This window comes from Cetorhinus maximus, chromosome 16 (assembly GCF_964194155.1).
Source record: "Cetorhinus maximus chromosome 16, sCetMax3.hap1.1, whole genome shotgun sequence".
Taxonomy (NCBI): Eukaryota; Metazoa; Chordata; class Chondrichthyes; order Lamniformes; family Cetorhinidae; genus Cetorhinus; species Cetorhinus maximus.
In genome coordinates this window covers 61,793,440-61,817,501 of record NC_135894.1, presented here as the reverse complement: position 1 = coordinate 61,817,501, position 24,062 = coordinate 61,793,440, and the positions used below count along the sequence as shown (strand labels likewise).

General features: G+C 42.4%; 1 protein-coding gene across 3 annotated transcripts in view; it reads right to left on the bottom strand.

Annotated features, from left to right (window-relative positions):
* The window catches only part of LOC144691614 (glutamate receptor ionotropic, kainate 1), a 378,270-nt gene that overhangs the window by 71,261 nt on the left and 282,947 nt on the right, over positions 1 to 24,062 (bottom strand). For all 3 annotated transcript variants that reach the window (XM_078559883.1, XM_078559884.1, XM_078559885.1), the window contains exons 9-11: positions 23,308 to 23,421; positions 22,686 to 22,889; positions 7,066 to 7,289 (exon numbers count right to left, since the gene is read on the bottom strand). In XM_078559883.1, the coding sequence (XP_078416009.1) occupies positions 7,066 to 7,289; positions 22,686 to 22,889; positions 23,308 to 23,421 (542 nt within the window). The remainder of the gene's footprint in view (positions 1 to 7,065; positions 7,290 to 22,685; positions 22,890 to 23,307; positions 23,422 to 24,062) is intronic.

Genomic DNA, 24,062 nt, shown 5'->3' with positions numbered 1-24,062 from the left:
CCTCCTCTCTCTTCTGCCCCTCTCTTCCTCCTCAGGGGGAGGTGCCTCCAGCAGAGACCACAATCCCCATTACCAGGGTAACGGAAGACTGTCTGATACCTGGAAGGTTCCACATAGTCGAAATCCTCCGGGGGCCTTGGAGACACCGATAAGTCCTGAAATGAAGTCTGGAAATGCTAAGAATGAAACCCCGAACAGAGGTGAAGCTGCCAAGTACCAATAAACAACCAGCAACAAACTATCTCCAAAACTCCTCAATACTCACACTGGCAATGCTGCTGACCCTTCTTATCCTGCCCTTGGATGAGGTTTAGCAAATTGTCAGCTGCCCGCCTGCCCGTTTTCCCCATGCCACGAGTGTGAAATCTCTTGGGCAACATAAAATCCAGCTTAATTGCTTTCTTAATGGTCTTAACTGGTCTCGTAATTGATGGTGGATGCGGCTCCGACTCGTGCCTGCTGAACGAAATATTGCGCCAGTGCGCAATGAAGTCGGGGCGCTTGCCCAACGCCCACACTCGCTACTTTACGCTCAAGCAGGTCGGGCGCACGCCTGCCCGCTCAGTGAAAATTCTTCCTTGTGACAGTAGTGTCATATGGTAAAGACATTTGTTCACAGATATTGCAGAATTTTTGAATATCAAAGAGCAATATTTTACAAACTAAAAAAAGAATATTGCAAAACACGAAACCTATTTATGCACAACACTCTTTGATTGTAGTCAATAATAGACAGGATACATTTGCTGGCTAATAGTAGCAGATTAAGGATTTTCACAGCTCTGCTGCCTAATTTGCTAAGCTTCTTTCAAAATGGTGGGGTTTTACCATTCCTTTTTCAGCCATCACATCTCTTCTTCATAATAAAATCTTTCTATTAGATGGTTGGCTGACATAAAGAAAGTTTTATAACTTGTGCCTACTGATGTTGTGAGAGTATTCTACTGTTGTGATTCGCTATGTATGCTTTATCTTGCTACCTAACATAAAATAAATAGAAAATGCATTTGTATAGCACCTTTCATGTCTTCAGGATATTCCAAAATGCTTCAGATCGAACTATTTGCTTTTGAAATATAGTCACTGCTGTTTTGTTGGGCAAACACCAGAGCCAACTGGTAGACAGCAAAGCACCATAAGCAGCAATGTGGTAAGTGACTAATTAATTTTATTTTAGGAGTTCAATTGATGGATAAATACTGGGCGGGGCTACTCTTTTGAACAGTACTCAGAAATCTTCCAAATCCACTTAAATAGGTAGATGGAGCTTGGTTTAATGTTTCATTAAAAAGACATCACCTTCAATAGTCATTTCCAAAGAACTGCTCTAAAGTATCATCTTAGATGTTATGCTCAGATCCTTGTAGTGAGACTTTAAACAACAAATTTCTGTCTCTGGAAGTAAGTCTGTTACCAGTGTTGTATGATGTTGTATATGCCTGTATCCCATTGTAATGTAAAGGTGCTGAGCAGAGCAAGTGTTAACATGGGACTGGAGAATAGCACCACCCAAGGTATGCTGTATAGAGTCACATGATAATTGACTCAGACAGGATGCTCTAGAAGCAGCCTACCTGCATGGGAGCAGCACCATGCATGGCAATAACTGGGATATGTATGTAGTTCAAGGCTACCAATAAATGGTTCATGTTTAAACATACAAGTCTCAAGATCTCATCATTGAGACATTAAACGAACCCATAACACAACTATCAGCCAACCTACTGTAAGATAATTGCTTCGAATGCACCACAAATGCAATAAAAACTCATATGGTTTCTCCTATTGTATTGCTTCATAAGTGCAATGCATAGAGAAAACTGTAGACCAGAGTGCTTCCAGGTTTAATCCTTTGTCCATGCAAAGTTAGCTGATCTCATCCAGGGCAGTTACAGGAGCCTTGCAAGTGCCTCCGCATTCATGGACTACATAACAGGATTCCTATAGTTACTCACCATCATGTGACCCCTGATGGAAGTATATGTAAATTGACATTAGGTGATGACAAGATTTGGCTCAGCTGTGATATTCTCCATGGCCAAGTGGCCTGATATTTAAAGCTAATACATTCAGGACAGGAGGTGTCAGCTGTGGCTCAGTTCATAACACCCTCACCTTTGAGTCAGTAGGTTGTAGGTTCATGTCCCACTCCCGGAAAAAAAAAGTCAAGAACTGTGAATGTACTCGAAAGAGTTACATTCAGGACAGGAGGGGAAGAATAGAATGTCTTACATCAGTGGAAAACTTTGCATTTGTAAAATAATGTGTTGTACCATGCAGGGTACATTGTATTCCAAGAGAAAACATAAGACATAACAGAGTGTGATAGTCAAAAGTGTTTCTGATATATCTAACTGAATTTAAAGAAGTTTAATTTTATGTCAGAGCATTCAGTATGAACAACATCAGGAATTATTTCAGCTACCTTTTATAAAACTTACATAAGAAGAGCTGTTAATAAAAACATATTTAGCTCTCATGAATGCAAATATTCTTCTATAATGATACCAAGGGTTATTTTAAGGACGTTGCTTCTGCAAGTGCCACTGTGGGAATGCAGAGGGGGAGGTTGGAATTATGAGCATTGTGAACATAGTTATACAGTTTTACTGTAATCACAAAAGTGATTTTGCTGTCAATTAAAAAGTGCACATTTTTGGTGCTGAAAACCATGTTCTCCACCATCAAATAGCTTTTGTTAAAAGAGAAGGCATTTTCTCACACAAAGGAGAATGACAGGATTTCTGCCAAGGATGTCGAACTTTGCATATGTACTGAAAGGCCTTTTTATTAAGTATGATACTGCGTGGGGATGAGGACAGGCAAGAATCTTTGAATGTACCAGCTGTACATTAATGGATTGTATGGTCGGAGTTGACTATCGGCCCCTGCTTGGGCACCGGCAATGGAGACGATGTGGGCACTAAAAATAGCACCACAGGCCTGCGTTCCAGTTCCCCGACTCCAACCCACCCACAGGCCATTTTCCCAGAGGTGAGTTGGGAGCAGCATAGCTACCCGCCCACATGCGATGGGTAGACAATTAAACCAATTAAGGACTCATTAAGGCCTATTAACGAAGGCTGACTGAGATTTTCCAGTCAGCCTCCAAGTTCCCAGAGGTGACAAAGGCCATTTTAGCTGCCTGGAGGCAGCCTCCCGGTGACAGACCAAGGAACCACTGCTCCAGGTAGGCTTAGAGGCCCTCCCTGCTTGCCTGGTTGCATTGGCAGCCTCAGGCCGACCTGTGGAGGGATTGCCCATGATCCCTCCCCACAGTGGTGGTCCATTGGCAAAGACCATTTTTAATTTTAAATTTAGGAAAAATTGGGCTTCTATTTTGAAGCATCCTCTCCCTCATTTACCTGCCATTTCAGCCTACTGTTTCTTTAAGGCTGGAAGATCCCTGATTCTGATTGTCTCTCCAATTTTGAGAGCCTGCCCATTGTCCTTAATTGGACAGCAAGTCTGACCCATGACAACTAATTGACTGCTCCGCCCAAAATCACATTGAGTGACTGTTCCCCACACAGTGTAGGTTTTTGAACCTCCATTTGAACCTGACAGCGGGGTTCAGGTGTCTATAGGAAAAGTCCCGTCTGTTGTTTTGGTACTTACCGTACTTGTTTCCAAATTATTTCCTTATTTATGTGTTCAAATTGTGTCACTACTGGTGCTGAGCATAATCAAACTATTGTTCGGTGCCTCAAAGCGGGGATGGTTGCAGATTTGCATTCCCAATTCAGACCATGTTAAACTAGGAGAAGTTGTGCAGAGGCTATGCTGAGAAAAAAGGGAAAAACCTAGGTTAGAGGTTGGGGGGAGGGGGTGGGGAGTGGTGGTGGGCAGTGGTGGGGTGGGTAAAAGTCACCTTTGGCACCTTCTGGCAGCCAGTTCCAGGGACATTGGGCAATGTCTTGGGAAAAGGCCATGAGGCTTACTCTTTTGTTTCCAATCAATGGGCTAGGGAAACAGAAAACAGGCATAAAAATACAAAAAATGGAGGAAAAACGGCCAAGCTCCCCCTCCCCCCATAAGAATAAAGTTAAAAAAACATTGGCACCTATTCCCTTGCTTCAAGTCCGTGTCATTCTATAATAACTGAGGCTAGCACATCTTATGTGAAACACCTTTGCGACTGATAGTGACATTCTTTAAAAAGGCGTGGAATTGGCATCAGCACCAGTTCCAATGTCCACTCCAGTGGAAAGAACCATGTTCATGAAATTGGAAAAGTTAACTTAGCTTTGAGTCATGTCTATCAAATGTGTTTCAGCAGCAAAAACATTTTTTTCTATTCAGCATAACAGGATTTGGAACAAAAATTACATCTTTTATATTTGTGAAATGTTGAAATTTAAAAGAATATCAGAAAAATTAGTATAATTTATTAGCAGTAACTGACCAGCACTGGTATTTGGTCTCACTAAACTGGCAACAGGGAGCAATGAGCATGTATCCAGTTTACAAGCACCGCTTCTGCTTTAGTTGTGGCGGCATGAGAGACTAATATCTGTATTCCTCCAACATTTATATGGGTAGGACCAGCTAAACTAAGCATGACCTGCTGAAATGGTTGTCCTGATGATGAAAACTGCAGCACAGCTATGGAGGGACCAACCTCTACAGTATTTCTTAACTTTGCAATAAATCTGGCTAGTCCAGATGAGTACTCAAATAAAACACATAAATGGTGTTGACTGAACTTTGACACTAAACTATCCTGATTTCTAAATGTAAAACTCAGCACAATCATAAAATGTTAACACGAAAACCTGACTACTGTTAAATAGGAACAGAGGAACAGAAGCAGGAGCAGGCCATTTAGCCCTTCGAGCCTGCTCCACCATTCGATAAGATCATACGAATATATGAATTAGGAGCAGGAGTAGGCCACTCGGCCCCACGAGCCTGCTCTGCCATTCAATAAGATCATGGCTGATTTTAACCTCAACTTCATATTCCTCCCTATCCACAATAACTTTCACCCCCTTAGATTATCAAGAATCTATCTACCTCTGCCTTAAAGATATTCAAGGACTCTGCCTCAACCACCTTTTGAGGAAGAGAATTCCAAAGTCTCACAACTCTCTGAGAGAAAATTTTTTCCCTCAGATCTGTCCAAAATGAACAACCCCTTATATGAAACAATGACCTGAGTTCTAGATTCTTCCACAAGAGGAAACATCCTTTCCACCCTGTCAAGTCACCTCAGGATCTTAAAATATGTTTCAATCAAGTCAACTCTTACTCTTCTAGACTCCAGTGGAAACAACTTGGCCTGTCCAGCCTTTCTTCATAAGACAACCCGCCCATTCCAAGTATTAATCTAGTAATCCTTCTCTGAACTGTTTCTAGTGCATTTATATCTTTCCTTAAATAAGGAGACCAGTACAGTTTACAATACTCCAGAAATGGCCTCACCAATGCCCTATATAACTGAAGCATAACCTCCCTACTCTTGTATTCAATTCCCCTCACAATAAATGATAACATTCTGTTAGCTTTGCTAATTAGTTGCTACACCTGCATACTAACCTTTTGTGATTCATGCACTAGGACACCCAGATCCTTCTGCATCTCAGAGATATACAATCTCTCACCATTTGGATAATATGCTTATTTTTTATTCGTCCTGCCAAAATGGACAACATCACATTTCCCACATTATGCTCCATTTGCCAGATCTTTGCCCACTCACCTAACCTATCTATTTCCTTTTGTAGCCTCCTTATGTCCTCTTCACGACTTACTTTTCTCCTATCTTTGTTTCATCAGCAAATTTAGCAACCATGCCATCGGTCCCTTCATCCAAATCATTTATATAAATTGTAAAGAGCTGAGGCCCCAGCACTGATCCCTGTGCACACCACATGTTACATCCTACCAACCAGAAAATGAACCATTTATGCCTACCCCCTGGCTGGGAATCTCCAGCCCCACCATGGTGGGACCCTCTGCGGGGGATTCAGCAGGCCAGCCAAAAGTCCATTGATTTTTGATGGGACCGGATGATCCCAACAGATGGTGGGACTGGAAAATCCTGCCCTGTGTTTCCTATTATCTAGCCAATCTTCTTTCCATGCCAATACGTTAACCCCTACACCATGAGCTTTTATTTCCTACAATAACCTTTGATGAGGTACCTTTCAAATGCTTTCTGAAAATCTAAGTACAGAGTATCCGCCAGTTCCTCTTTATCCACAGGACCTGATATTTATTTAAAAAACTCCAATAAATTGGTTAAACATGACTTCCCTTTCACAAAACCATGTTGACTCTGCCTGATTACCTTGAATTTATCTAAGTGCCCTGTTATAACCTCTTTAATAATAGTTTCTAATATTTTCCCTGACAGATATTAAGCTAACTGGCCTATAGTTTCTTGCTTTCTGTCTCCCTGTTTTTTGGAATAAAGGAATTACATTAGCTATTTCCCAATCAAATGGAACCTTCCTCAAATCTAGTGAATTTTGAAAAATTAAAACCAATGCATCGACTATCTCACTAGCCACTTTTTTTAAGACCCTAGGATGAAATCCATTAGGACCTGGGGACTTGTCAATCCGCAGTTCCAACTATTTGCTAAATACCACTTCCCTGGTGATGGCAATTTTCTTGAGTTCCTCCCTCCCTTCCAATCCCTGATTTACAGCTATTTCTGAGACATTACTTGTATCCTCTATAGTGAAGATCGATGCAAAATACCTATTCAATTCATCTGCCATCTCCTTATTTTCCATTATTGGCTGATCTGATTGTGGTCTCAACTTTACTTTCCTATCTTCTCCCCATAACTAATAGAGAATGAGTCACATTTAGCATGTACATGCTGTGTATGTCTAACTATAATGACTTAACATATTAATTAAGTTATAACTAATAGCAAAAAGAGCTGAATACCAAACATTTTACGCATTGATGTGTGTACTGCCGGAGTGAAGAAACCGCCTTTATCAATTATATTGGAACACAGTTTGAGAAAGAAAATCAATTTTAATTATTGAAGTAATGTTTCTCGTTCTCTTCCCCTTCCCTCCCACAATCACGCTTGTTCTACCTTACCTGGCAATAACAAAAAGTACACAACTGACCCCAAGGCAGGCCAACAGCACGTACATCCAAATATCTGGGGACAACGGATTCAAGAAGGAGAAAACGCCTGGGTTTGTGCCATTGGGCTTGCGGTAGAGGATGCTAATTCCCAGAGTCATGAAGGGTTTTGAGAAGTCAATAACCTTCTCTCGCACATAGGTAATAGTGAGAGGAGCAACTGCTAAATCTGCTTTCTGCAAAGAAGAAGAAAAAACATTAAGGTGGTTTCAAATAAAGATGTGGAATAACAAAAGGAATTAGTCTGTTCAGTAGTTTTGTTTTATACAGAGAAACAGAAGTACCATATGCTTCAATGTAACCTTAATGTGAAATGACTATATCAGCTGATTGGAACAGGATGTCACACCGAATATCACAAACACTATTGTGTGAAGTATTCTGACATTCTTATATTGTTTTGATGTTACTTACTTTGTTACTGAGATTGGATTAAAAAAAACAAAGGTAGGCAGCTATCTTCATGCAGTATTTCAGGCAATGGTGAGGACTGAGCATTGCATACTGTTTCTACCCAAACAGAAGAAGCAGTTCACACTATGCAAGTGCAGCTAATGAATAACACTTGTCTATATAATGACCAAATATGAAATGAGACAATGATCTGCCCACTATTTTTCATATAGTCATTTTTAATCATTGATTTTTCCTTCAACCAGGATAGGACAGTATACGATAAGGGATGATATGAATTTGGATTAGTATTTTCATAACTTCATTGGCAACTCAGACACAGAGTGCTATATTTATTAAGGTTGGAATTTAACCATTGCAAGATTAGGGATAACAAATTAATCAATTCTACTAACTGGAGCTAATCTAGCTGTATGACTTCATTAAGTTACTGGAAAACATACTTCTATTAAAAATTAAAACTAAGTCAAAAATCATTTCTGTCTTTATAATATTTGGAGAGCATGAATAAGGCCACCATTAAACTGGCTTCATGCAACAATGCCTTGTAATACATCATGGGAGCACATTTTTAATTGTTCATACACTCTATCATATTAAACTAAATTTAGCTTCATATAACGGTGTGTCAAACAAGAAAAATCTTGGTTCAACGTTTGATATCCAGGCAAAGCACCGTAGTGTCACTGTTTAATTAGGTGCACTAATAAGCAAAAAGTAGACTTGTTTCTGTCATAACATCAGCACTCTGTAACATAAAATTCAGTGACACATGGTGTTATGAGGCCAACCTGTCATCACAGGAGATACAGAACATTTCTAGTGAGGCACAATGACATCGAAGTAAGATCTTCATTTTAACTAACAGTGTGATCTCGGTGCTAAATGAAATCAAACACAATGCATGTCATTGTAAGTAATAAATTTGAGTGCAGAGGATAACAGTTGGTTAGCAGTTATGTAAAAGTGTTTGGTAACTATTATATGAATTTTGACTACTAATAGATCACAGCTATATGCTGTCAATTAAATGGCAATTGACTAATGGTCTATAGTAGCTTGTAATCGAGCCAGAGACTGACTGAAGGATCACAACATAAATCAAATCATTCAATCAAACTACTGTCCTCAAATATAACCTCTTTATCAAACATCCATTGTTGCTATTCAATTATACTTTAAGGAAGAGCATATTTTTTGGTAGGAAGGCATTTTTTGAAGAAAGTTTTCTATGGGTTCTGTTGGTCTTCTGTTGGCAAGGTCTTCATTATTACTATTATTCCTTATTCTGTGACCTTACTTAAATATATATAATAGGCCATCAAAAAAAATCTGACATTTGCCATTGGCGCTGATGGCACGCTGAGCTGCCTCAGACATTGCTTCCTAACATGTCGCCTTCTGTGTACCACAAGATCACTGAAATTTACTAGTTAAATCTGGCTACCAGACCAGAAATCAGGACATGTGATGATGAATAATCATGTTTATAATTTATAGCATTCTGATCTCTGAAACACATGGCAAACAAGTGAATTAGGATTCTGGACAATCTGACATCACCTAAATCATTGTTTAACATAGCACCTTATGTATTTTGGGGATTAAATTCAAGCGTGTCCATTTTTGGGTGGTCTTGCCTCTGGTGTAGTGTTAGAAACCAATGTTGCAACAGGGAACTGAAGGAGGTGTTCCGACCCTATATTTGCATGTGCAAATGGACTATAGGGCAAGTACTGCTTATGTTTGTCCTTACTCAATGTAACTCCTCATAAGTTCTACTCACCATTTTAACTGCTTTCTCATAGTAGAACACAACAGGCACTTTATAAAGAGGTTAGAGTATATCCTATGCATGCTATAAAAAATAACAGCTGGCCAGAGGGGTTGGATGACAAAGTTAAACACAGTCCTTTTGTGGTTTTGGTCTTATGTAATTAGCCTTTTCATTTATATGTAAGTTAATACATCCTTGGGACCAGGGACACTTCTGTAGCTCACCTCTAACTGTTCATTAGATTTGTTCTTAATCTAATTATTTTTTGGAATACGATGGTACCATTGTAACATTTTTAAAATGAATGTAAAAGGATAGAACCTTACAGAAAAGTTATACCATATACCATTTATTTACATTTTTCTTTCAAGGTCATTAACTCACTTGACAATTAACTGCCACCACCTCCCCCAATTTCTTGCATTTATATTTCATGGTCCATCAATTTAGAATTAATTTAACCAATCATTGAAGTTAAAACCCAACTGCAAAAGCCTTTGAGTTAAACACGTAAATGGAAATGTTTCAAAAACGTCTGCTCAGTATAAAGCACCAAAATAGAGTGGAAAACAGCAAATATAGTGATGAGATTCATAACTGGTATAATATAATTTTATTAATTACTATTGATATTATCAAACCACTAGTCATGTTTCTAATCCTCACTTTGTTTGAGCCATAATACCTCAAAAGGACACCAAGAAACAGGAAGGGCAGCAGGAAACAGGAAGGACAGTAGGATAGATAGAGGGAGAGGATGATAGACAATTGATGATGGAAAATGGACAGATGATTTCAAACAAAAGGATGCTGGACAGGTTACTTAGTGCGGCCAACCTTCTTTTGGCTCTCCAAGGAGATTAGTTGGCTAGTGGGTGGTTAGGGGGTGGGGGGCATGATGGTGATGGTGTGGAGTAGTCATAACCATGACAATACGGGACAGCCTCCACAGACCAACTGATCTTTTCCTATTCTTCATTTTTGTACTAAAGTGCCTGAATTAATTAACCAGTTATGATAACTAAACTGGAAATACAGGTCACAAGACCTCACTATGGTACTTTTCTCTTTGCCAGCTGCTGTACTGTATGCCTGTTGTTACTTTTTCATTTAAGTGTTTTCGTGGGATGCTTTGATTGGCAATTTCCAGCAATAGCCAGCATACAGATGAAGGAAAACTATTACAAAGTAAATTGTAACAGATTTAGATACAAAGGCCTGGATTTTTGCTCCCAGATCAGGAGTCAAAGGCAGCTCAGCCAACTCAACCCAGGAAAAAGAGGCCCGGAAGGTTAGCTTTTCATTCTGGGTTGGGGGGGGAGGAGGTGGCTAGATTGAAAATCAGTCCCACCGCCCCGGAATGAGTGGTGGAGGCTGCCGAATGCAGAGGCGGATTGAGTGGAAGGCCTGACTCTGTGCTCCAGCACTTTGTTGAAGTTATTAAAAAAAAGCCCTCAAGCCCTCACCCTCCTCACCCTCCACACACTCCCCATGCCACATCCATGCCATCCTGTGCCACTCCATGACCCCCATCAACGTCCCATAGCCCCTCATACCCTTCATGCCACCCTATAACCCTCTACCCATGCTCCATGGCCCCTCATACACCTATGCTCCTCTAACCACCCCCTAGCCTTTTATAGCTCCCATGCCAACTTAGTGCCAACCCATATCCCCCACTCACCACCCTTTTCCCTAACCCCCTCCATGCCAACTCACCTAGTATTCACCAATAGCAAACATCAGGAGCCATACTGACATAAAATAAAGTCATGTGTCTACTGATGATGTTACTATTTAAAAAAAAAACACTCATTGATAAAAAAAACATTGAAATTCCTTCAATTCCAATCTTTTATGAAAACTAACATTTCACTTAAGTATTTCATCTCTTATAAAAACAAGAAGTTCTATTCTATAACCACTTACAACTGTCAAGCAAACTGCTCACTTAACAGAGGCCCCACTGTGATAATGTGAGTTGTAAAATCAGTTATGCAGCACAAATCCTAAAATGATAGTCCTTAGGCATATGTCAACAGACAGAGTGAAATAGCAGGCACTGATTTTTAAAAAAACTTCAGACATTCTTTTTAAATTTAAATCCCAGCAGAGTTAAATCCCTTGATGGCTTTGACAGTTCCAATGAGGTTTGACAGGTCTTTGACAGCTTTGACAGTTCTTTGACAGCTTGACAGTTCCAATGAGTTTATGCACCTTTTAGGCACAATCATGTCTACTTTTAACAATCTGAAAGGGCACCTGACCTATGCCAAAGGGTGCCTTATCAGTCCCAAAGTCTGTCTTACCTCTCCTGGGACCATATTCAAAGAGGTACTTTACCTCTTAAAAAGGGTAACCTTGTTATCCAAATGAATCCATAAGGTTCAGACCTGTTCCTACCAGGATTAATTTATACACTTCGTGATTCAGAAACCTACCTCACCAAAATCACATCTGAGTGGAGGTTGCTGCTGATTTATATTGGCAGCTGCCTCTGTGAGCTACGAATGGGCGATTTATAATCCACTCCCATTCCCACCCCCCAGAAAAAATGTGGGAGGCCACGTTTGGGGGTGGGACTTCTGGATTCGGGCCTCCGCTGACATTTTCTGCACAAGAATTCAGGCCAAAGACTTCCTGAATATAAAAATAGATGCAGATCAGGTAGGTAATATTTAGTTTGAAAGGTTGAGCATTAACTAAGATGCTCAATGGATGAATGAGTAATGAATTCCATGGATAATGAATCTCTTTAGAAGAATCTAGTAACTGAGCATTAGGAGCAAATCTGCTTTCCACAAGAATCACCTCTGTACCAAGATGGCAGATTCTAAGTGGCCTTTGCTGTTGAAGTATCTTACTGAAAACTGTGCTGTGCTTTGAAAATTCCATTCAATTATCAATGGTCTAATTTGTGAATAAATTGATTTGCCGCCATTAATTTTTGTGTTAGCAGAGCGCTGCTTGTCACCATTTCCAGGAGCAAAAAAAGAATCAGCGCCTTCCTTTTAAACTTCATTACTACCTATTTAATTTGACACTGCAAAGTCTACACTTGGAATATTCAGAGAATAGGATAAGGAAATAACAGCTAGTTACTCAGACAAATTATGTTCACTGTGCATCACAGATCATTGCACAGTGTGTCTCTAATCACAGTTTAGGAGAAGATGGTTATTAACCTGTGCTGTACAAGTCATACAAAAAGGTGTGACACACAGGTGATCAGGATATAGAATACTTCATAAACAAAGTACTAATGTCTGGAATTTAATATAAGTGGGATCTCTCTGGTAAGTATTTCACAAGCTATAAATAGATTAACATCTGGAATTTGATTTAGAACTTTAAAACTGCAAAAGTAACTGCAAGCTAGTTATGGTACCTGGTTAACAGAAACTGCCTGTCAGTGGCGGTGACAATTGCAGTTAACTGTCAATCATCTGAATATGGTTGCCCGAGTAATTGTTATTTACTGTAGCAGGAAGCTGACTTAGCAGTTATAACTTGGTTCTGAGTCATAAGCTCTTTATATAAATAGACAGCGTTATCTACTGCACAGAGTGATCACAGAGTTGAATGCTTTGTAAACCGAGTGCCAAAGTCATGAATTTGATACAAGTGTGAATTCAATGCAGGTGGGCAAGGAGAAGCTGCTGTTTATTCTTTTTGATTTATCTACAGAGTGTTTTTTACTTTTGTCTCCAAGCTAGAAGACTGTAAATTCCTATTTGTTGCAAACCGGTTAGGGACCAGCAACTTTTTGTTTAAAGTAGATAAAATCTGAAGTCACAGTTACTTAGGGCAGAATTTTGCCCTTGGTGGGCGTGCGGGCCCCACCGGCTCAGCAGCGGGCGGACAGCTGACCCCCACCACCGAAACGGGGCCCGCCGCCATTTTGAGTGGGCGGGCCAATTAAGGCCCACCCAGTGGGCTGCCTGACAAGAAGCGCTATGCACTTTCTGTGTGGAGGGGTGGGGGGGGGTCAAAGTACACTCTTTCGCGCATGTGCGCCAAAGAGCGCACTGCTCCCTGAGACAAAGTGCTGTCTCTGGGAGATTAGTGACAGTGCACAAAAGTTAAAAAATAGAGAAATAAAAATATTATTATCATGTGCCCCTCATGTGACAATGTCACACGAGATGGGACATGTTAATAAATATCACATTACATTTATTAAAGTTTTTAAAAAGAAACATGAAACCTCATCCCGCCAGTGGATGAGGTTTCATATATTATCCGAAGCCCGCTGGGGCTCCTGGCCTGCCCGCCAGCCTTAAGGTTGGACGTGCAGGGCCTTTAATTACTTTAATTACCCTGTCAATGGCCTGAATTGGTCATTGACAGGTCGGCGGGTAGACAGCTGATTTTGCTGTCCGCCTGACTTCCTGAAAATTTAAAGGGACCGGGATGACTTCGGGGGTTCCTCCCGACGTCATCCCGCGTCATTTTCCCGTCAGCGAGCGGGCCCCGCCCCCAAATCACCGACGGGAAAATTCTGGCCTTACTAAGAGAATAAAGCCACAAAATTCCAGTTTCAAATAAACAGAAGAAATTTTACTATACAAGAGTCAACACAGCAAACAGACAATACTATCTATCCTACACTCTAATATACAGAATTTACATGAAATAAACATGAATTAACAGACAAATGTGGTCAAACACACCACACAATGCACATGAAATGGCAGACACGACCAAGACAGTTCCTCTGAATTTCTCAGCAACCCACACAGACATCAGTCACAAAAGTAAGTCACAAAATCCTTTAAAGCACAGTCTTTCTCCTGGGGGATTTCAACTCCTCTCTATCAAAGATCTAGTCCGATCCCCAGGTGACAGCATTTCTACTCCACCTGTGTTTCATGGGTACAATCCTACCCAAAAGACACACTATTCCAGATCTCTCTCAAATCTGCTCCCAGATCCAGTCTTCTTAATCTTCTTTTTTAGCTGAGCCGACTGAGACTGTGTCCCACCTGTGTTGGCCAGGCATGTAAACATAGACATGGTCTCAGGTTCGCAGCCAACATGCTGCCAACAACTGCCTCTGGGCTTCCCTGAGCCCCAAATCTTAGCAGCATAGAACTACCAACAGCTCCCCGGGCATCCCTGAGCCCCAGTCCCCTCAGCAGCACAGAGTTAACAGAAACATTTCAGCTGCATGGAGCCGGCCCTCCCCTCTGACTTCTCCTGACTGGCCTTGTCACATCGGCCACTTTTTGTGCCTTAAAACCCTGATCCTATGACCATTGTTTTTATGCCCTCTCCAAGTAGGTTGTCCTTGCACCTTCGGGGCCCTCTGCACTTGCATTGGAACTCCCAGGAATGCCGAGAATTGTAACCTTCACCTCCGTCCAGAAAACCCATGAACCCAACACTACCAATTCTCTCACATATTGCTTTACTTTACTAACTTAATCACTAGTTAACTAATCAAACAAATAAATAAGATTAGACAGATATGGTAGGGTAGGTGGTGTTCCATAATTGCGACGTGTGGGAGTTTGTGGAAAGCATTGTGATCCCAGACAACCACATCGGCAATAAGTGCATGCTTAGAGTTACTGATTTGGATTCCGAGCTGCAGAGATTATGGGACATCAGGGAGAGAGACACAGTGAGTTACTTGGACTTTGTTCCTGGAGGCATTCACACCTCTTAGGTTAAAGAGAACTTGAGAGTTGGTCACCTGTCAGGGACAAGAGGGTGTGATCGTGGGTCACTCAGATGTGGTGATCCAGGATGTAATGATGGAGGAGCCTGAGCCCTTGACTTTGGTCAACAGGCACGAAGCATTTGATACCTGTGTGGCTGAGAACAAGGACTGCAAGATGGGTGAGAAATGATCATAGCATCATGTTGCAGGAAGTCATTCAAGTTGGGGGAGTTAAAAGAACATGGTGATGTTAGGGGACAGTATAGTTAGGAGGAAAAATACCATTTTGTGCAGCTGACAGCGTGAGTTTCGCAAGTTGCCTGCCCAGGAGATACTTGAGGCAGGATTTTCGGGTCGTTGGGCGGGCACAATGGGCAGGCCCAGTAGCGGCCAGGAAATGGTCCACTGGCCTTGATTGGCCCCAGACCGCGATTTCACACTGACTGGCCAATTAACGTCCAGCCAGCGTGGGGGTGGGAGGAGGGCGAGAGCTGAAGTAGGTGCAGGGGAGCACACAATGAAAGCTCCCTGAATGCAGAGAGCTGCCTCAAGGAGTTGAGGAATTTTAAAATCAAAAATAAATATTTGGAAATTCTGAAAAAAATGTCCCCGCGTGGAATTCACTCACATGAACATTTACGCAATAAAAATGATGTCAAAACATTTTTTTAAATTAATGTGGGAAACCTCATCCTGCCCTTGGCTGAGGTTTCCTCAAAAATACAAATTCCGCCTGGCCAATTCACCCGCCCAACAACCGTAAGGTTGGATGGGTAGAGAAAAATTGCTCTTATTTAATACTTTAATGGCCTTAATAGGCCTCTTAATTGTCGGCGGGCACCCTGCCGACTCTCGCGCGTGCCCACCGACTGAAATATCAGGTGAGTGCACCGTGATGTTGGGACGCTCGCCCGATGTCATCACGCGCTATTTTACGCTTGATCGGGTTGGGCGCATGCCTGTCGGACGTAAAATTCTGCCTTTGAAGTGGGAGCATGAGGATCCAGTTTTCGTCATTTATTTAGGAACCAACGACATAGGTAGAACGAGGATTATATGCTCTGCTGATAGAGTCTGAGAGTTAGACTGTAATTTTCTGGCCCCTGTTGGCATCAGGTGTCATGGCGGGTGAGGGGGACAATATGACGAGAAGGCCAAAAATTGGTTTCCCGCTGGCGTGAAAGCACAGTGGGATCATCCGATGGTGCCTGCCATGGAGAAACGCGATTCCTGCTGCCGGCAGGCGTGAACCTGATTTGCATCCCGGTAAAAGGATGCAAAGTAAGGCCCAGCCAGAATCGTCCCTCCCACGCCAGATTTACCATCTCGCTGGTGGGAAAACACGTCGGCCCAGGACACGTCTGGACAAATTTGATGTGCAGAAGTCGGGAATTACCATTAGGGCCTTGCTTAATCGCAGACATCCAAGGAGCAGAAGATGCTGGAGCCCTACAGCCACCAGACCCTGAGGAAACATGTGCATTGCACGCTGAGTGGATTCTCATGGACATGGCTCCACAGTGAACCAGCTCACAGAAGGTGGGAGGTCTCTGAATCTGTCTTGGCTCTGTTTCAGACATAATGGTCTAGGCCATGGGCTGCTACGGATGATCAGTGGGGGGCCAGGGAAGCGAGAGGAAGGTCCAGCTATGATTGGGAGAGGAAGATGTACCAGGGGAGTGAGGTTGGGAGGGAGGGACGAAGGTGTCGGGGGAGTGGGGTGGGGGTGGGGGGTGGTGAGGTTGGGAAGGGAGAGAAGGGGTGGAGAGTGTAATGGGGGAGAATGCGGCAAGTGGGAAGGTACGTGTAATGGGGAAGGAAGGCATAAGGGAGGGGGTTCAGAGGGGGGGAAGGAGTCCGGAGGTGGGAGGATGTTTGACAGGGGAAGGAGTCCAGGGGGAGGACGGAATTCAGATGGAGAAGAAGTCCAGGGGGTGGAAGGTGTCTGGGGGGAAGAGTGAGTTCGGAGGGGTGAAGGAGTTTGGAGGGGGGGGGGGGGGGAAGGACTCTAAGGGAGGAAGGCGTCTAGGGTAGGAGAAAGTAAGGGTGAAGGAGGGAGTAAAGGTGGAGTCAATGACTGCTTCCTGGGGAGCGAACTGAGGCTGCGTATGGTAGGAGGGAATGGTGAGTGTGAGAGGGGGCAGAAGGAGCCAGTAGGGTTGGAGGGTGAGGGTGCAGTAGTAGCGGTAGCAGGGATGGCGAGAGTGGTTGGTGGGGACTTGGAGGCAGAGACGGACTTTGGGGTGGGAAGGAGGAGGTCGGGGAAGTCAATGTGGATGGGGGTGGGATTCTCAGGATAGTAGGGAACAACATCACACGTTATTCAGTGAAAGTGAATATATTTTCAGATTATAAAGTGATAAAATGTGTTCACCCGTGCAACTACTTGTGATCAGAATTTCTTAACGTTTTTAGAACTTCTAGGTGCTGCCCTGACTCCGCAGCAGGGGTAGAGACAGCCGTGCAATGGTTGGTCCTGTTGCCTCTGATGACTTTGGTGTGCGTCCTCTGGAGGGCCGAGGCCTTGGGGGCCCTGGTTTGCTTTGGCTGTCCTCCTGTGGGCCAGCTGCTCCCTCTGCGATGACAGAGAACGAGGTTGACGGGGTCACAGGCAAACGGGACTGAAGGGAATGGACAGCCTCTGAGATTCCTCAATGGTTGATCCAGGGGTGTCCAGCTGCCGCTCCTCCTCCCTTCAGGTGCCCGAGGGCCCCGGCCTGACTCCTTGAGGGGAAGGAGCACCTGGGAGTCATCAGGATGCTCCATTTCCCTCTCACGTTGCCACTGCAGGAACTCACTCATGGCTACTGTGATGGAGTGCAGGTCTGAGCACATCTCCACATTCTGCTGGACCACCGCCTCCATGACGTCTGCCATCCTCCCCATGGAGACGTCCATGTGCACACATGTGGGCACCACTTCATCAGAGAGCGGACAGATGACTCCTCTGACTCGCATGCCACTCTGTTGAGGGCTTCAACAGCTCTGCATGATGTTTCCCCACCTTCTAATGACTCTCCAGGATGAGTTGGAAGGCTGACTCCAGAGGCTTGTCATCTGACTCGGACCTCGCAGATGCCTAATCTCCAGCAGTCCTCCAAGTGCTGGGAAGCTCGGCTGAACTTGCCTCCTCCTGCTGCGGACACGTCTTGGTGCGATGACCACCAAATTGTGATCCCAAGCCTGCTCTAGATCTAGGTCCCACCGGGGAGTGCGTCTCTGTGCTGGTGGATGGTATGGGTAAGCACTGTGACAGGATTTCCAGGTTGCTTATTTCCAGCTCTTCAATGGAGGTGTCCTCTTGTGGAGGTGAGGGCATGGATGGAGCTGGGACTGGCTGACTGAGGGTGTTGGTCGCTTTGCAGAGCTCCCTGTGAACCAAAGCAGAGATAATTAGTGCATGGCAGCTGAGTCAAAAGCAGGAGAGAGCACACTCACAGTTGTGTTGAGAGAGGGATGATGTGCTGCAGGATCCCCACGTGGGTGTTCACTGCCAACCTCACCGTCACCACAGGCATGGTCCATGTTCTCACCACTCAGCGTAATGGCGCGCTCCTCAAAGTGAGTGGGGGGCCTAACGTGGGCCAATCCACCCCCGGTCTGGGACCTTTCCCTGCTGTTGTGAACCAGCTTCTCCTGCATGAAAGCAGGTGGAGAGAATGTGAGCAGGATGCATGGCAGTGCATGGAATGTTTGTATGGTGAGTAGAACCATGGATGGGATAAGGATGCGAGCTCCAGAGGATATGAGCCTAAAGGAGATGTGAAGGTATGTGTGAGAGTTAGTGGTGTTGTCCCTTGAGGTGTGAGATCCCTGTGGATGTGTGATGGTTTGTGAGTTGAGAGTGATGAGGAGAGTGAATTACCCTGGCGAAATGGATGAGACCATTCATCCTTATCCTGCACTGGATGGCTGTCTTCCTCTGTGCTTCAGTGGCACTGACTGCCGCTGCCACTACCTCCAAGGCCAGCTTGGTGACTCTGGTGGGCCTCCTGTGCCCAGAGCAGTGGTACAGGACATCTAGGTGGCCTTCCACTGTGTCCAGCAGGTGCCTGAGAGAGCCATCACTAAATTTGGGGGCTGCCATCCTCTTTGCTTTCGGGGCCATCTGTCACCTGGAGCAATCCTCGTCTGTAGACATGAAGTAGGCTGTGCTCTGATGCGCTTTAAACATGGTGGCCGGAGTGAGGAAGCGCTGAGGTCACGGTGGGGCAGGCAAATCCAAGCCCGCCCTCCAGTGACCCTGTGTGTTTCCCATAAATGCATTATCAATGAGGCGGAATGTGCTGGGGAAGGGACAATACGACGCAAAAACCCGCCTTTGCGGCAAGCGGGTCAAACGACTTTTTCCTGCCCACTACCGCACTTTGTGAAAATCTGGGATGATTCCGCCCTTAGGCTCCAAATTAAGTTGGAGAACCTCAAAGACAGTAATCTCTGGATTGTTACCTGAGCCATGAGCTGTTGGCATAAAGTCAAACAGATTAGAGAGTTAAACACGTGTCACAAAAAGAGTGGTATTGGATGAAGGGGCTTTGATTCATAGACCACTGTCATCAGTGCTGGGGAAAGAGGGAGCCTGTTCCTTTGGATGGGCTCCACTTGAATGGGATGGGGATCAATGTCCTGGAGAATGGTATAATTAGGATTGGAGATAGGGCTTTAAATGTAAAGGGGGAGGGGTCAGGTAAAGGGTGATACAGAAACCTAAAGATTAAAGTCGAGGCAATAGAGCAGTGCAGTGAATTGGGTAAGGGCAAGATGAGTGGCACCAGAAGGAGAGTGAGTTTAGCAGTAATAATGCCTGAGTGAATAATACCCATACAAAGAATAGTAGTAAAAAAAATTAAATCTCTTTATCTAATTGCGCAATGCATTTGCAGTGCAGTAAGATAGGTGAACTAACGGCACAAAAAGAATGGTTTAGATCTAATCACCATTATAGAAACAAGTTGACAAATATTGGGAATTAGCAACATTTGGAAAAAATGTCAAAAAGACAGACAGAATGGATGAGGAGAAATCCTAATAAAGGATGAAGTAAGGACAGTAATGAGAATGGATGTTGTCTCAGACGTAAGGGAGTGGAATCAGTATGGGTGGCAATTAGGAATAACAAGAATCAAAAAAACTGGTGGGAGTAGATTGCAGCAACCACCGCCTCCCCAACCTAATAACAGTTATACCATTGGACAGGACATTAAGCAAGAAATGATTGGAGCTTGTAACAAAGGCAATATAATAATCATGGGGACTTTAATCTTTATTCAGACAGGACCAATCAAATTGGCAAAGGTAGTCTGGAAGATGAATTTGTAGAATGCTTTTGCAGCAGTTTTCTGGGACAATATGTTGTGGAACCAACTAGGGTTAGAGCTATTTTAGATTTAGTGATCTAAATTAGGCAGGTTTAATTACTAACCTCATAGTAAAATATCCCCCAGGGAAAAATTATCATAAAACAATTGGACTCCATATTAAGTTTGTAAGCGACATACTCTAGTTCGAAACACAAACTTTAAACTTGAACAAAGCCAATTACGTAGGTATGAGGGCAGAGCTGGCTAAGGTTAATTGGAGAAATGATGGTAAATTAACAGTGGGAAACACTTAAAGAAACAATTCAAAGTTCAACAAAAATACGTTCCATTGAAAAACAAAAACTCAGCAAGCAAGATCTATCTGTGGCTTGCGAGAGAAGTTAAGGATAGTATTAGATTAAAAGAAGTGGGTTATAATGTTGCAAAGAATTGTAGCAAAGCCTGAGGATTGGAAACATTTTAGAAGTCAGCAAAGGGTGACCAAAAGGTTGATAAAAAGGTAAAAAAATAAAATGTGAGAGAATAGTTGATGGTAATATATTTTAAAAATGGATTGTAAGAGCTTTTACAAAATGAATGTAGCTATAGTAAGTGTTGGTTTCCTTAGAGGCCGAGGCAGGAGAAATTATCATGGGGAATAAGGAAATGGCAGAGACATTGAATAAATATTTTGTGTCTGGCATCACTGTAGAAGACAAAAATTACATACCAGAAATAGAAATTACATATCAGAAATAATAAGAGTGACCTCTCAAGGTAATAAATATCAGCAGAAAAATAATGTTGGAGAAATTTCAGGGGCTAAAAGTTGACAAATCCCCAGGACCTGAAGACCTACATCCTAGGCTTATAAAAGAGGTAGCAGAAGAGAGATTGAATGCACTGGTTATAATTTTCCAATATTCTCCAAATTCTAGAACAGCACCAGCAGATTGGAAGTTAGAAAATGTAACACTGCTATTCAATAAAGGAGGGAGAGAGAAAATGGAATTACAGGCCAATCAGCCTAACATCAGTCAACAGGATAATGCTGGAATATATTATTAAGAAAATCTAAATAATGCATTTAGAAAATCATAGTATGATCAGACAAAGTCAACGTGGTTTTATGAAAGGGAAATTGTGTTTGACAGATTTATTAGAGTTTTTGGAGGATGTAACTAATGGAGTGGATCAAGGAAAGCCAGTAGATGTATTTTACTTGTATTTCTAAAAGGCATTTAATACGGTGCCACACAAAAGGATATTACACAAAATAAGGGCTCATAGAGTTGGGGGTAACCTACAGATGGATGATTGGTTAACAGACAGGAAGCAGAGAATAGGGAAAAAAGGCATTTTCAAGTTGGCAGACTGTAACTCATTGAGTGTTTCAAGGGTAAGCGCTGGGGCCTCAACTATTTACAATCTACATTAATAACTTAGATGAAGGGACTAAGAGTAATATATCCAAGTCTGCAGACAATACAAATCTAGATAAGAATGTAAACTGTGAGAAGGACACAAAGAGGCTACAAGGAGATATAGACAGGGTAAGTGAGTGGGCAACAAGGTGGTGGATGAAGAATAATGTGGCAAGTGTGAGTATTCACTTTGGTAGTAAAATTAGAAAAGCTGGATTTTTAAAAAAGGTGCGAGGCTTCTCAATGTTGATGATCAGGGAGATTTGGGTGTACCTGTACAAAGAACAAAGAAGTTAGCATACAAGTACAGCAAACAATTAGGAAGGCAAATGGCATGTTGTTTCTTTCCACAGGGAATTAGAGTACAAGGATAACAATGTTTTGCTACAATTATATAGGGCTTTGGAAAGACTATACCTGGAGTACTGTGTGAGGTTTTTGGTTTCTATGTTTAAGGAAGGGTAATACTTACTTTAAGGTGATGCAGCAAATGTTCACTAGATTGGTACATGGAGTGAAAGGTTTGTCCTATGATGAAAGGCAGTGTAAATTGGTGCTATACTCTCTAGAGTTTAGAAGAATGAGAGGGTGATCTAATTGAAACATGCATAATTCTGAAGGTGCTTGACAGGAAAGACACTGAGAGGTTGTTTTCCCCAGCTGGGAAATCTAGAACACCGTGGTGCAGTCTCAGGATAAGGTGTCCATCGTTTAGGACTGAGATGAGGAGAAATTTCTTCACTCAGACATTTGTGAGTCTTTGGAATTCTCTACCCAAGATGCTTATTGATGCTCCAATGCTGAGTATGCTTAAGACTGAGATAAGCAGATTTTTGGTCTCTCAGGGAGTCAAGGAATATGGGGATCAGGTGACAAAGTGGAGTTGAGGCAGAAGATCTGCCACGATCACGTTGAATGCTGGAGGAGGCTTGAGGGGCCGTTTGGTCTATTCTTGCTCCTATTTCATATGTTCTTATGTTTTTATCACTTACATGGTCAATGAGCTCTCCAACCATTCCATTCCATTCGCTTTTCTCATTCTGGGCCCCATACTTTCCATCCGCTACGAGTCTAACTTCATAGGTGAAGCCCAGAATATTTGATAACTCTTTCAGCAAATCAAGGCAATAACCTTCAAAACGGTCATTGCCATAGAGAGGCTTGTCAGATTTCTTATGCATCACGTAGGGATCTTCCTACAGAACAGAACAAATAAATTAATTCTTTCAGGACATTATCAGGCAATTCAAATATATTACCTCTTGCAACTAGCTTGAAAGGTTGTAATCCTACTGATAGAAGAAACAACAGGTCTGCACTTGTTTCTCTAAATCAATAGACTCTGGTAATAGCTATTGATTGATAATCAGTGTTGTCTTGGTCACAGTTAGCCTTCTATTTTTTTCACCCATAACTCCATTACAGACAATCAGAAAATTATCATTGTTACTGGACTGTTTTTTCCCTCCTAAAAACTATCGTAGATTTTACCTAATTATAAGGAGTACTTGTCAACAATAAATCGTCCTAAAATTGTTTTGTTTGTATGTATGTGCTATCATAGCTTCAATACAATAATGCAAATTTTGCAAAAACCAAAATCAACAAGCTTACCAAAATAGTGGTGACTAAAAGAGTCCTATTGGCCAAAGAGTCAGTGATATTGGAAGACTTGTCCCTTAGGCTGTCTGTCATGTTAAGTCCTGAGTTTGAATTCCAGAATCCAATCTACAACCAAGAGATCAAATAATCTTCAAGTAAGACTAAGTATAATATTTCCCAGAATATTTTTACTTCAACGTATGTGGGAATATAATGGGCCAATCAAAGCCCAAACCTACTTTTCACAAAGTGGTTCCCGACAATTTTAATATGTTTTGGCTTCAATACAAGTTTGCATGAAATAAATGCTGTAACTTGGAGTCTCAGTATTGCTGAACAACACAGACCACAACAATTACATGTGTTGTTTTGATTTTGTATAGCTGATTAAATCGCTTGAGATCCCTTAGTCAGAAATCAATGAAACATACTGGTCAATAAATAAACTAAAAGAATGAATTAAAAGATGGCATTCTCTCATATATTGCAAAGTCAACCATTGATTGATAAACCAGTAGGGCAGTTTTGACTAGCTAAATATGCTTCTTTCATTCTGCTGCCCTTACACTGCAACAACCACATCAGTGCCAGTTGATTTTTCAGAATTATTCTAAAGGGAAGCTGCACTTATACAGTATCGCCATTGTGCAGGAAGGAAGAAATCTGTATATATGTATTCTAACATGGGCATGGAGCACTGATTGCAGCTCTTGTTTCTAAAATTTCATAGTGATAGCGAAGAAGTGGTAAAACACTTGGGTCTTTTC